Source organism: Drosophila takahashii, chromosome 2R (genome assembly GCF_030179915.1).
Source record: "Drosophila takahashii strain IR98-3 E-12201 chromosome 2R, DtakHiC1v2, whole genome shotgun sequence".
NCBI lineage: Eukaryota > Metazoa > Arthropoda > Insecta > Diptera > Drosophilidae > Drosophila > Drosophila takahashii.
In genome coordinates this window covers 37,372,047-37,386,000 of record NC_091679.1, presented here as the reverse complement: position 1 = coordinate 37,386,000, position 13,954 = coordinate 37,372,047, and the positions used below count along the sequence as shown (strand labels likewise).

Sequence of the window (13,954 nt, the reverse complement as noted above, 5' to 3'; positions counted from 1 at the left end):
AAACCCTGTTTTTTAATAAACCCTGCTGCTCACTGTTATTTTGACCTTAAACCAGCCTGAAAAGTAAGTACCTTGCATTCTGCTCCGCTCAGCTCGCGCCGCAGCTCGCTCAGATTAGCCCTCAGAAAACTAACTAAGACTTTTGTTAAGTGTTGTAAAGTGTTTGGCCCTAAATCAAAAAGAAACCAATTGAGTAAGAGAACCCAATTAATGGCACATATTTAATTTTACCATCCAAAGGTCAACCAGGGCTACGCTCGTCCCTTCGGTGCCGCCGCTCCCAAGTCGCCGGTGACCTATCCGCCGCAGCAGCAGCAGCAGTCGCCGCGTCCCGCTCCCGGTGGCAACAACCCCTATGCCACCCTGCCCCGCAGCAATGTCGGCCAACAAGGTAAGGATGATGCCGATGACGACGGCTGTCTGTCAGAAGGTGAATGGGTCTAGTCGCTTAAGCCAATTGAGATTTTGTACCATATACTTGTACCAAAAACCGTATACCTTTTATACCTTATAGCCCACAATTTAGTTCCTTTGTTGTTAGCCAGAAAAAAAAGACCCAAAAAAAACTATGAGTGATAGACGATGTAGAGAGCGATCGTTGTATAGTATTAACCGGATTTCTGTTTTGTAACGACGATGAGTTTTATATATACATATTCTTATATTGATCGATAAATAAATTGCACTTGACTTAACCGTAAATAGAGAAGAACTAACCAACAACAGTCCTCAGATTATCGAAATTATCGAGATGCTTCTGGCGAAATTTACTAAACCATTTTCTGCTCGTTTAAACCCCCGCCCATGTGAGCAACTAAATGAAAACTATTTGGCAAATGTGGCTGCATAAAACGTTTAGCATAGTTTAAGTTACTCTACACTCTATACACCCTATACACTATATATATGTTTTGTCTGCTGCCCGTGTATATATACCGATTTCTTTGTGCCGTGTACATATGTAGGTCGTAATGTAAGGTACCAACAGCAGCAGCAATACAACAATCAGCAACAGAAGCAGCAGTATAGGAACTCTTACCCCATGGGATCTAATTATAGCACCCCGAGTCAGTCCCCCTATATCATCAACCCCACCAGCTACGGCAGCAACAACAACAACTATAGCACCTACAACAATAATAATGTTTACCGAGGTAAAATGCTGGCAAAAATGCAAAAGAAAATCCCATTGCCTCGCAGCCAAAGTTTCAGTAGTTGTTCAGTTTTGAAAACTCACTGCCGTAGATTAATTCACTTGTTGAGTCCGAAAGTTGCTGCTTTAAAGAGTTCTGCCATATATCACATATCCATCATCACGATACAAAACCCATTCAGGTCCAAGCACACAAATGAATTTCATTAGCAGGTCCGATTATGCCACATCCCCCATTGCGAATGCGTTAATAATGGAAACATTTTGTTGACAAACTCAATCAATAGGTGGAAACATTTTAAAATGTGTTTATCATTATTATGGGCCCAGACGGGAAATTAAAACTGACAATGGCCGATGTAACCGCGTCGGGGAAAATGCTGAAAATGGGGGGGCGGTGCAATCGGCGGTTTCAATGCCAATGCGATTGCCATCTTCCACTTCCGTGTGCCAGTCGAAAGTGCTGAAAGGCGAATGCGAATGCAAATGCGAAATCGAAGGGAAAATTGGGGGAAAATGAGAACGCAGGGTGGAGAACCCCAACCCAAAACCCAAACCCAAACCCAAACCCAACCAAACCGATCCGAAAAACCAAACCGAATGAAAGCAAACCAAACCGATACGCTGCGTATACGTAACGCGTTGCCAGTGCAACGAAACGAGACCCATTCATGTTCGCAGAAATAAATGATATAAAATGTATTCGGTTGCCGCTGCAATTCCTGCCTCAGACTGCGATTCTGTTGCCATTGTGGTCGCCTCCTCCGCTCCTTTTCACCAGGACGCAGGAAAGGGCTTTAAATGCAGCGCAAATAAACCATCGGGGAAAATGAAGAAGGCCACAGACAGTGGGTTTGAAAAGAAAACGTACGGGAAAAGTCAAATTAAATTTTAGCAGAAATTCGGAAATTTTTAATAATTAATCTGGCAAAAAAAATAATAATAGAAAATTATGGGGGCTAGAAAATCGAATTTTGGATCACTTCGGTTTGGATCTTCCACCAAAAAAATCGATTTTCTCGCTCACTGTGATTTTGCGGCTTTAACAAGAACACTTTGGGCCTCTCGCGGCAATTTCTGGTATTTTTTCTTCACCATCTGCACATACATCTATATATATAGGATCGTATATCCCTGCTCCTCCTTGTTTGTCTGTTTGTTTGTTTGTTTATCAATTACCGCGCTGCGATGCTGGCTGTCATAACGGAAATGAATTAACAACAAATATGGCTGGGCCAGCAATTGCACTACCGATTTATGGGGCAATTTTTGCCAGCGCCCACATTCGTTAAGCAATTAAAAATGCAATTAGCAAGGGACGCCGAAGAGAAGCGAAGAGGCTCTTCTGCTCACATAAATCTTCATTCCGCCAGGAATCAATCTCCTAATCAAAGCGAAAATCACGCACAACCGCAGCAATCATTTGGGGTTATCTATTTTCGGTTTGGGTTTTGGCCTCCCAAAAATAACGAGTGGCGGCATATGAGCAAATCCAGTTCCAATTTGCTTTCCACAGAGGGAGGGAAAAAACAAGAAATGTGCCGGCAAACAAATGTTTGCCTTGCACAAATGCCGACACGCACAGGCAGCTTTCCCACACGGAGCGGGAAATGTAAACGAAAGCAGATAAATTACCAGCCATTATTATACGAACAAGCATCCGCCTCAGTTTTCCCCCCCAACCGAACTTTTCCGCAGTTTTCCTCGGGCGAAAGTGGCCGAATATTGAAGCGTGCCAAGGGGCCATACATCACATGGTTGGCATTCGTCAGCGGGAGGATTTATCGAGGGCACTTTCCCCTGATATTTGCTGGGATCTGGTAGCACTATTGTCCTAGGCTCATTAAGCATAATCCCACGAATAACCTTTGTTTTGGTTTCTGCTTCTTTTAGGTTACGGTTACCCCTACACGTATTAGAAATCCCCAAAAACCCGCACATAGAAAAGGCCTGCAAAGTTGGCGAAATTCTGGAAAACCTATATGTTCTACGAAATATGTTCTAAGCATATATACTATCAAAATTTGAATGGAATACTATGAGTTTTAAGCAATAAACTGCGAATCTATACTTCAAAGAAATGCCCCCGAAATGATCTTTATAAGAACCATAGTATAAACGCTTCGTGCCTAACCGCATACTGCTTGAAAAGCCCTTGGATATATACACCCTATATATATATCTGTCTATATAAGTACTAATCGAACTGTCTTCCCGGCTATTCTAAGAATTTCTTTCCTTGCACAACTTTGCATGCCTTTTGTCATTTTCTAAGTCTCCCCATAAAAAAGGAAGAACCGGGCCAGAAATAATAATAAACATAAAGAAGAACTTTTTGCCGAATGCCCTGGCGGCCTCTTATTATGGTCGAAAAGTTTCCGTAGCTGCTGCCAACATTTTTGATATGACAAAATATTTGCGGCAATAATTTCATTTCGTTTCTGTTTGTTCGCCTGTTTGTTTTCCGTTTGTTTCTGCCACAGGAACGGCGGTCCTTTGTCCTTCGGTCGTGTGTTTCTGCCATTTTCAATTTCTGCGAAATTACAGCCAATACCGAATTATGCATAATAAAATCCAATGACTACCTGTCGACGCCATTTTTGCTCGCAACCAGAATTGGGTTGGGGTTTTCCTTTTTTCCTCCTTTTTTTTGAGGGGGGGAGTCAGACGTGGGCCCATAAAAAATGGAAGTAAATATGCGTGCCTAGCGGAAAGAATTTCCCCAGCACTGTGTACACTGTGTGTACGCGTATGTTTATTGTTGTTCGCCATGAAAATGGCTCTGAAAATAAGAAATAAAAAATTTATTTGCCCCGGCAGAGGGGAATAAAACGACTATTGTTGAATCGCATTTAATATTTTCCCTCTTTATACGATGCCAGCGATACACGGTTGTTTGTTTGTCTGGTCTGTCAACAAATTGCAATGGGGTTTGAGATGTAGAGGGGGTAGAACTTTTCCAACTTCGCTTGTGTGCCTTGAACTTGACCATCCATACACCACTCGAAGCACTCAGTCCATTACCCACACTAACTACACCACAAACTGAACGAAATCAGGATTGAGTTGCTTTAGTTTTTTGCCGCCTCTTGCCTAGTAGTTTTTAGCCAAAAGTTGTGTCTTCGAATCCGCTGCCGCTGTCGCCGTTGCACCACTGAACCACTGTCCCACCGATCCTATAAACCACTGACCACCAAAGCTCTGCCGCTTTCTCAGTGCCAAGGACTAACAAGCGCTTGTCTTTTGTTTCTTTCTGCTCTTATATTTGCCCCGCCAACCAAACTAACTATGCCCCTAAAACACATAAAACACACAAACACTTGACCCCTGCTGTTCGAAAGGTTTGAAAGGAGAGGTTGTGGAGGAGCTGCAGCCGGAATTCGAGGAGGAGGACTGCTTCGAGATGGACATCGAGGTGGCTTTGGCCGCCAGTCGGCAGTCGCAGCGGGGCTCCAGTTTCACCTGGCCACCGCCGCAGGATGATAGCCACTTGGCGCCCACCGCGGCACCTTTGTACATCCCTCCGCCGGAGACGCAACATGTGGTGGTGACTAATCCGGTGCAACAAGTGCCTCCGCTGCCGCCTGGAGGAGCCACGGCTCGACTAGATCCGCAGCCTCAAGGGGAAGCACCAGGAGCTCCCCAATGGCAGAGCTACTCGGCTCCACAACTAACCAATCGTCAGTTGGTAGAGCAGGAATCCAGCTCGGATAGCTATACCTCCACTTCGACCACAACGACCACCACTTCGGAGGAGTACCAGCGGATGTATGCCGCCCAGATTCAGGCCTATCAAATGCAGGAGCAATCTGGTTCCGAGTTCGATTACCAGGTGGATTACGGCAGCACCCAGGACTCCATTCAGGACTATGCCTCCGGAAGGAGAAGTGCCCAGGAGTGTGTGGACTCGCTGGCCGTTCCCTTGAGCACCTACAAACTGGTTGACATGGTAAGGGAGGTGACCCCAAGTCCCGTGACCACGCCCACCTCTCAAACCCCTGCTCCTCCTGCTCCTTCCACCCGTCGTGTGGTTTTCAACGATGAGCCAGAGATCAAGGAGTTGCCCCAGTTACCCGGGGAACTGGAGACCATCCCGGAGGCCTCGGAAGCTGCCGAGGATCGCGAAGGTCTGGTGATAGAGCAGCACCGCTGTCAGATCCTCGAGAGCGAACGCAAGTTCCAACCCACGCCGGAGATCAAGTTCGAGATTGCCCCGGTGCGCCAGATTCCACCAACCAAGATACCCAACCCAATGCCCAAGGAGTGGATTAACCCGATGATTCGGGTGCTGACCACCGCCCCGGAGGTTCCCTTCCACCTGGTCGAGTGTCCCTTTCCCCGGCCCTGTGGCGATGACTTTGAGGCGGAGGCGGCGGCAGAAGCCGCTCGAGCTCCACCTCCACCTCCTCCTCCACCAGCTCCTGCTCCTGCTCCAATTGAGCCATCTCCTGCTCCAATTCCCCTTCGGGAATCTCCTCCGAGGGGAACCCGTCTCAGCCAGGCCATGGTTACTGCTCCCGAATTCGCGCTCCAGTTTGCCCCTCCCGCCGATCAGGGCATCCCACTGCCGGAGGAGACCGAGCCCTACATGCCACCACCCATCGATACTAAACCCTATTTGCGGGAGGATTACCGACCCAAGTCGCCGTTTGTGAGTGCCCTGACCACCGCTCCCGATCGCCCTTTTGAAGGTCACTTCGACAAAGACGTGCCCATCCACATGATCGACCTGCCCACCCCCAAGGAGCACCTGAGCATGTGCGATGCCCTGTGCACCGCCCCGGAACGTGGTTACACCCCCCTGAATCCCGAGAACGCCATGCATCGCGTGGACGAGGAGCAGAGGCAGCAGGAACTCAAGAAGAATGAATTTCAGGTGCTGGACCGAGAGGAGGAGCTGGGCATCCGGCCGGAGCCGCCGCAGTCGGTGGAGTTCTACGAGACGCGCAGGGATCAGCCACGGAAGTCCTCCGCCTTTGCGGCCATGCAAGCATTCCAGCCATCCCGAGAACCTCTGTCCTCCAACTCGGCCTCGAATGCTGGAAGTGTGCCGCCAACCCCACGAGATTCTATTGTCTGTGCCCTGCAGGAGGAGAATGATCTAGAGTACCAGAAGTACCTAAAGGCACAGCAGCGTAACCAGAAGAGACTGGACTACTTCCACCAGAAGGAGGAGGAGCTGTCGGGTCTCCAGGGTCAGCAGTTGACCCAACTGCAAAGGGAGCTCTCCAATCAACAGCAGAGTCTCCTCAGCCAACAGCAGCTGCAGCAATCCAAGTTGTTGCAACTGCAGCAGTGTGTCCAGAGCTCGGAGTTGCAGCAACAGATGCAGCAAATAGGGCAAAAGTCCCAGAAAGAGCAGCCTCCTCAGCAACAGCAACTCTCCCAAGTAACCCAAGTAACCCAGCAGCAACAACAAGTAACCCAAGAACATCGACACTCTCTGCTCTCGACCCAAACCCTTCAGGCCAACTCAGTCCAATCTCAGAGTTCCGCTTCCGCTAACTCCTCTTCCACAGTCCCGCCACCTGCCACCTCAACCGCTTTTGCACCTGCTCCAGCCCCCGCTCATCCAACCGCTGTACAAAGTAGCCAACACCACCAGCAGTTCGATGCGCACGAACTGATCGAGGAGACCGTCGAGGAGCTCGAGCACTCGCCGATCCTCTTCCCGCCGCCCTCCCCGCTGAGCCACCTGACCAAGCAGGGCAAAGCCGTACAGTCCGGCCTCCACAAGGCGGACAGCATCCCCAAGTACCAGCGCAACTGGACGGTGCTGCCCACCCAGAGTCCCATCCGCACCCCGGAGCCGCAGGAGCTGCGCGAGAACGTGCCGCTGGCCTTTGTGGACGCCCCCAAGGCGCCGGTGACCAGCGACTCGGCCACTGTACATAGACCCATACCGTCCATTGTTGCGCCAGTCTCACGACCGCAGCTCTCGGTTCCCATTATTGTAGAGGATCGCTCGGGTCCGGTGACGATGGCCTTCCAACCTCTAGACGAACTGGTGCGACCGGATCAGGCCCTCACGCCCACCAGGCCGTACACCCCCTCGCTGACCAACAAGCCGGCGCCCATTGTGCCCTTCTACCAGACGGAGGACAAGCTCGTCTTCGAGGAGTGCGCGGCGTCGCATGCGAGGAACTTCAACGAGCTCAGTGCCTCGCCCTTTCCGGACAGGACTCGCTCGCCGGCCCCGGGACCGCCGCCGAACCCCTTGAACGCCATTCGAGCGCCCAGGATGAAGGAACCGGAAGTGAAATCGACTATTCTGTCCGTTTCAGGAGCTCCTCGCCTGCAGACGGGCTCGATAACCACGGGCCAGAGTTACCAGGGCCAGCTGCTGGCCCACTCGGAGCAGAGTTCGCGGTCGGCCAGCCAGAGCTTCAGCCAGCAGCCCGAGAGGATCACCGAGCAGAGGGTGGGCAACCTGAGTGTCCAGCAGAGGGAGCAGTCCTCCCAGCTGCAGCAGCAGGCCCAGTCGCAGTCGCAGAGTCAGACGAGGAGCCAGGTGGGCAACACGCAGATCGAGCGGCGTCGCAAGGTCACCGAGGAGTTCGAAAGAACGCAGAGTGCCAAGACCATAGAGATTCGCACGGGCTCCCAGTCGGTGAGCCAGCAGTCCAGGGGTCAATCGTCGATCAGCCAGAGCCAGGCTCAATCACAGATTCAATCGCAATCGCAATCCCAGAACCAATCGGACACAGAACGTCGCTCTTCGTATGGCAAGACAGGATTTGTGGCCAATCAGGCCAAGCGTCTGTCCTGTTTGGAGCAGGAGATCAGCAGTTTGACCAGCCAATCTCAGGCCATTAGTGCCAGGGCCTCTGCTCTCGGCGAGGGTTGCTTTCCCAATCTGAGATCGCCCACCTTTGACTCCAAGTTTCCCTTGAAACCAGCGCCCGTGGAGTCCTGGGTGCCCGGTTATGGAACAGCACCCGTGGCCACGGAGAAGCTGATGGCACCACCACCGGGATTCCTGCAACAGCAGCAGCAGAAATCCGCCTTCTCTTCGTCGGTGCAGCAGAGCTCCTATGCGAGCAGCTCGAAAGCCACCACCTCCTCATCGCTCTCATCCTCATCAGCATCACAATCTGCTTCAGCATCAGCATCGCAATCCGTCGCGAGATCGTCGCAAAGTCTAACCCAAGCTTCTGCTATTACTACCACCACTAATAACCAGGCCACCACGGCCTTCAGGAGCAGCAACGGCAGTAGCATCCAGCCTAATCTGGCCTCGCGGCCTTCCATCGCTTCCATCACAGCTCCAGGATCAGTTTCGGCTCCTGCTCCTGGTCCAGTTAAAGCTACTGCTCCGTTCAAGGCACCGATTGCTCCGAAATCGGTGATAGCTAACGCCTTTAATGCCGCCGCTCCGCCTGCGCCCGCTGTCTTTCCGCCAGATTTTGGTGATCTGAATCTGAATGCTAATACGGATGATTCTGCAGGTGCCGGAGGTCCAGGCGGTCCAGGCGGTGCTGGAGGAAAGGCCTCGGGAGCCTTCGGAGCCACCTCGGCGCCCAAGAGGGGCAGGGGCATCCTGAACAAGGCGGCCGCTCCCGGAGTGCGTGTGCCATTGTGCAACAGCTGCAACGTGCAGATCAGGTGAACAGAGCATCCCAGAGTTTCGTTGTGTTGCCAGTTTGATTGATTGTTGTGTTTTATATGATATTAAGCCATGACCTCTTAATTTCTGTTACGTTTTTTTATTCCAAGCGTTATTTTTGGGATCAGTTTTCTCAAGAAGTTCTTGATCCCTACCCAGTACTAATTTGCCTGCCACTAATCTAACCCGCTAGCTTTCTGTGTTCTGTTTACCCCCGTTTTGTTGCAGTTCCCCCAGGAGCAATCAGCGCCGCCAAGGTGACTAATCCGCATGCTAAACCCCAAACCTATGCCACCTTGCCACGCCCCCCTCCGCAGGCAACTGACTCAACCGCCCAGGAAGTAGAAAGCGACGATGCCACCTCCATGCTGGCCGAATCCGTTGGAAAGATAAACATGGGTGACAAGACCCATGCTTTCATGCAGGAAGCTGGGAAAATCATCACCAACATGCTGGAGGCAAGACTAGCCAACAATGGAGGACAGAATGCTCCTCTCTCCCATGCGGGAAGCTCGGTGAGCCTGCTCAGCAACAGCAGCTCAAATCTTTCCAAGAGTCCCATGATTGTGCGCAAGCGTCTGGATCTCGATGATTTCAAGAACCTCGATCCCACTCAGCCGGTTGCCCTGCAGCCTGTGATAGCCGTACATTCCCAAAAAGATCTAGCTACTGAGTTGGGTGCCCAAAAAGCCCAACCCCAAGTTCCTCGGGCTGAACAGACCCTGCAGATGGAACTGCCTGCCGCCCAGCATCCCATGGGCAAGATACTCGATCTCTGCGATGGCGGCAAGGCCATTGATGCACCCGAACCGGTGGCTTTCAGGAACAATTTGAGACGCACTGGAGTGGCTCCAGTCAGTGCGGCTGACAGGAGATCCTACATAGAACCCACTGTCACCAACCAGAATGGCAATCAGAATGGAAATCAAAATAGCAAAGAGAATACCTCACCCACCTACAGTGTTTCTGTTAAGGCCTTGGGACCCCACAGTGAAGATCAGGCCACCATGTCGGAGGAAAACGAAAGGGCAGTGAGTCAGTTGTTGAAGGAGGGTAAGCGACCTGTGTGCTGTCAGTGCAATAAGGAGATCACCTCGTAAGTACAGCTTGGCTTTTGTCTCGTTACTTTGTTTATAATATATTCCTAATATTTTTAAAAATTCCTTTACTAACGTATCTTTACTTGCCCTTAACAGAGGACCCTTCATCACGGCGCTGGGCCGCATCTGGTGCCCGGATCACTTCATCTGCGTGAATGGCAACTGCCGTCGTCCCCTGCAGGACATTGGATTCGTTGAGGAGAAGGGCGATCTGTACTGCGAGTACTGTTTCGAGAAGTACCTGGCTCCCACCTGCAGCAAGTGTGCTGGCAAGATCAAGGTGGGTTAGAAACAATCCTTTAAAATTATTTAACTAATAAATATTTGTATCCCTAAAAGGGTGACTGTTTGAATGCCATTGGCAAGCACTTCCATCCGGAGTGCTTCACCTGCGGCCAGTGCGGCAAGATCTTTGGCAACAGGCCCTTCTTCCTGGAGGATGGAAATGCCTATTGCGAGGCCGATTGGAACGAGCTGTTCACCACCAAGTGCTTCGCCTGCGGCTTCCCCGTGGAAGCTGGCGACAGATGGGTGGAGGCCCTGAACCACAACTACCATAGCCAATGCTTCAACTGCACGGTGAGTGTTTCTTCAGATAGCTTTTGAATTATTTCGATTTTTAATATTTATCCCCTTACCTCGAAATAGTTCTGCAAACAGAACCTGGAGGGCCAGAGCTTCTACAACAAGGGCGGACGTCCCTTCTGCAAGAATCATGCGCGCTAAACCGCTGATTAGATGATTTTGTTCGACTTCAGGGATCACGCACACTAACCAACAACAACTACAACAACAACTATCTATACTATCCCAATCCTCGGATTACTTGGATATCTAAAGCTTATTATTGCAATTGTCAGAGTGAATAATGCGTAACTATTATTATTTCTATTTGTTTTTGAATTGTGCACACAAATGTTATCCTAATTTTAAATGATGAACGAATCACTCTAAATCAAAAACGTAGCTGCAAACGACACGAAATCGAATTACCTAGCTAGCAAATTATATATGCCCCAAAACAATACACACACACAACTATTATTTATTCAAACATCGTAATCGTATCATAACCGAACTACCGATCCCACGCTAAATATGTATGTACTGTGGCCAGAGTTAACTTACTTCGTTGAGCCTGAAAACTGTTGATCAACCTATAAAAATCGCGCGAGAGGATTTCGCAATTCGATTCGGCGACCAAAATCGGAAGAAGAGTCAGAAAGGTCAAAACAAACGAGGTTGTCAGCAGGCAGTTGCTTATTTAATTTCTAAATTTATGTTGTAAATTATCCATAATTCGATTGTAAATTGTAAATGATCAGCAAGTGAATAAATTTCGAAATCTTTTTCGCGTTTAATGAATGGTGTTTTTCTTTTTTTCCCCTGGATGGGTTGGTTGTGAGTGAGAATCCTAATTTACTACGCCATGTAATGTCATAATCGTTGGCAACTTCCGGTTTGCTGCGCACACGAATTCCGCCGGCTGCCTGAAAGTATGCAACAGTTTTTGTTTTCCGCCCGTATGGCGCTCACACACGCACACACTTACTTACCACTCACCCACATGCACACACGCATTCGTACACAGAAAAAAACGTTTTAAAATCAAGAAAATGTTCATAAAAATAATTCAAGAACATTTTGTCTAAATCTAAATGTATCATAAAATATAACTATCGGAACTAAATTTATTCGAATTTGGATCGGTTTTTTCCTTCAGTGTACACCAATTTCATGCTTAACCAATTTTTGTTGGTTTCATTTCAGCCTGGTATTTTATTTTTTTGGCTTTCACTCTGAGGTGTGAGTGGGTTGGATTGCGTTGGGTGTTAATCGCTGGGACTCCGACTCCCGTAAGCCCCACACATTTCTACCCCTCTGAAAACAAAACTTCAGAGGCCTGACGATGGCAGCAAAATTCACGCTAGATTAAGCAGGATCAGAACGTGAGGGGCATGGCCATGTGCCACGCCCCCCTCCCCTACCCATCCTGGGAGAAAGAAAAACAATTTTGGGTTTTTGTGGCATTTTTCAACGATTTGTTGGGTTTTATTTCTCATGTTTAGTTTACGTCGCCTTGCACATTACGGTAAAGGACTTTAAGTTAGTTTTTCTTTCGAGTGTTTGTGTGTTTCTGTGTGTGTGTGTCGTAACTTACATATCATTAGGGGTAGGTCTAGCTATTTTTTGTTTTTGTGCGAAACGCATTCAGAAATCGAAATCGACATCGAAGTTCAGTATTCAGTTGGATATTCGTGGTTTCCGAAAGTGCGCGCCAAATTTGTCACCGTAGCGTTCCGTTGCGAGTTATATGTATGCATATATCCCGGGGATACTCATACACCTACATACACTATATACTTAGGTTTTCCTCTTCCTTTTCATTTCGTTTCTGGCCTGGTTTATAGTTTAGTTTTTAGTTTAGTTGCTAGAAATGCATTCGAAATTTCGTATTTACAGTTCGATAGTTGGCTGAGCACAGAGATTCTCTTTTTTCAACATGTTTTCCTGTTCAATTTTTGTTTTTTTTTGGATACTTTAATACTTCAATGGGTAGAGGCGTATAATGTATAATTGCAAGTATCTAGAATTCGTAATAACTACGCTGCGCATCTGCTTAATGCTTACAAAAATAAATTCAACACATTCAAGTACAACAAACATCTTATCATAACGCCGCTTAAAGGTTACAGTTTACAGATTACGAATTACCGATTATAGATTACAGTTAGGGGTTACATTACATTCATTTAGGAGCAGCTTGAGTTCCGTACAAATAAATACCTTTGGGTTAACGAGTGTTGTGTCTGAAGTATCGCAACTTGGTTCAGTGTGATCGCTACAGATGCGCCAATATATCGATCTGATCGAGGGCGCTGGCCTGGCCAGCTGCATTTTGCGTTTGCGTTTGGGTTTGCGTTTGGCTGTGGGCTGTGCTCCCGGGTGACTGGGAAATGGTCACAATGGTCACCAGATCCTTGCTCTTGCTCCTGGTGGCCTCCCTTTCTGGCGCCCGATTGGAGGACTCTATCTCGACGATGGCCGAGGTGAGCAAAGTGTTCGACTGCAGCGCCGTGTAGTCCGGCAATTGCTCCACCACCGACGGCTCCGGCAGCTGGAGATCCTCGTTGGCCAGCAGCCTTCCCGACGGAGCAGTCTCGATGTTCCGCTCACTGCACACCAGACTAGCGGGCGTGGCATTCCTGGAGCGGTAACTGGGCGGCAAACTGTACTCGGAACCGCCCATGCTGCTGCTGATGGTTCCACCGGCACCGCCATGGCCTCCGCCTCCTCCTCCCATTCCGGATCGCAGGGTGGTCAGTGGAGCTCTGGAAGTAAGTGAATCAAAGGCATGAATTATTTACACATGAGCCAAAGTCAATCCTGTTCTGTGTTTGCCCTTCTCGGGCATAAGAAGATGGCAAATATGTTAACCAAATGCACAAATTTGCATCCATGAGATGGAGTCTCTTCAAACGGGTCTTTCTATGAGCTGCGTCTATCTGACTGCACTGGGAAATCAAAATATTTTATTTAAATACCTTCGTCCTTTACCATATCTTCTTACAAAAAATTTATTATTATTTTATAAGATAAATTTAATTAAATGTCATAAGTATTTTTTACTCGATTAATTTAAAATATATAGAAAATAAATATATATAAATCATTATTTGTGTTTTCTTATATCACAAAATTAAAAGATTACAGTATTTACTATTAAGGAATCTTTAATGTACTTCACATTCCACATTTTAACTTTATTTTATTTTTCTCTTTAAAATCCAAAAAATCATCTAATATCTAGGCTAAATTTTCTCAGTGCACTCAAATGCTGTCAGTCATCAGTATGTATGGAATATATATGACGACTCCGTCTGCCTTTTCAAACATATACCCCAGTGTGTATTCTCTATATTCTCATCTTTGTCAATTTAAATAACAAAAGGCCGCTGTGGCAATTGTTGCCATGTGCATGGGCGATAGGTAAAAAGGAAGGGATTTCCGAAGGGGGATGGCTTTTGAAAGGAGCTATTTTCGGGTTGGGAGGTTCAATGGGGGAACTAAACCCAAATCACAGACAATTCACAC

At 48.3% G+C, this 13,954-nt stretch overlaps 2 protein-coding genes across 21 annotated transcripts in view; one reads left to right on the top strand and one right to left on the bottom strand.

Moving 5' to 3' along the window:
- Zasp52 (Z band alternatively spliced PDZ-motif protein 52) overlaps positions 1–11,220 on the top strand; it is a 56,861-nt gene extending 45,641 nt beyond the window's left edge. For 8 of the 20 annotated variants that reach the window (XM_070212818.1, XM_070212815.1, XM_070212807.1 and 5 more), the window contains 5 exons: positions 241–391; positions 8,988–9,855; positions 9,956–10,139; positions 10,199–10,438; positions 10,508–11,220. In XM_070212818.1, the coding sequence (XP_070068919.1) occupies positions 241–391; positions 8,988–9,855; positions 9,956–10,139; positions 10,199–10,438; positions 10,508–10,585 (1,521 nt within the window). In that variant the 3' untranslated portion in view covers positions 10,586–11,220. Of the gene's footprint in view, positions 1–240; positions 392–965; positions 1,155–3,046; positions 3,210–8,418; positions 8,759–8,987; positions 9,856–9,955; positions 10,140–10,198; positions 10,439–10,507 lie in introns of those variants that run through there. The other 12 variants (XM_070212823.1, XM_070212819.1, XM_044393162.2 and 9 more) reach the window with 5 other exon arrangements.
- A 658-nt stretch (positions 11,221–11,878) lies between these two features.
- Positions 11,879–13,954, bottom strand: part of LOC108057045 (uncharacterized) — a 35,363-nt gene continuing 33,287 nt past the window's right edge. The window contains exon 7 of the mRNA XM_017141123.3: positions 11,879–13,191. Coding sequence (XP_016996612.2) covers positions 12,702–13,191 — 490 coding nt within the window. The 3' untranslated portion in view covers positions 11,879–12,701. The remainder of the gene's footprint in view (positions 13,192–13,954) is intronic.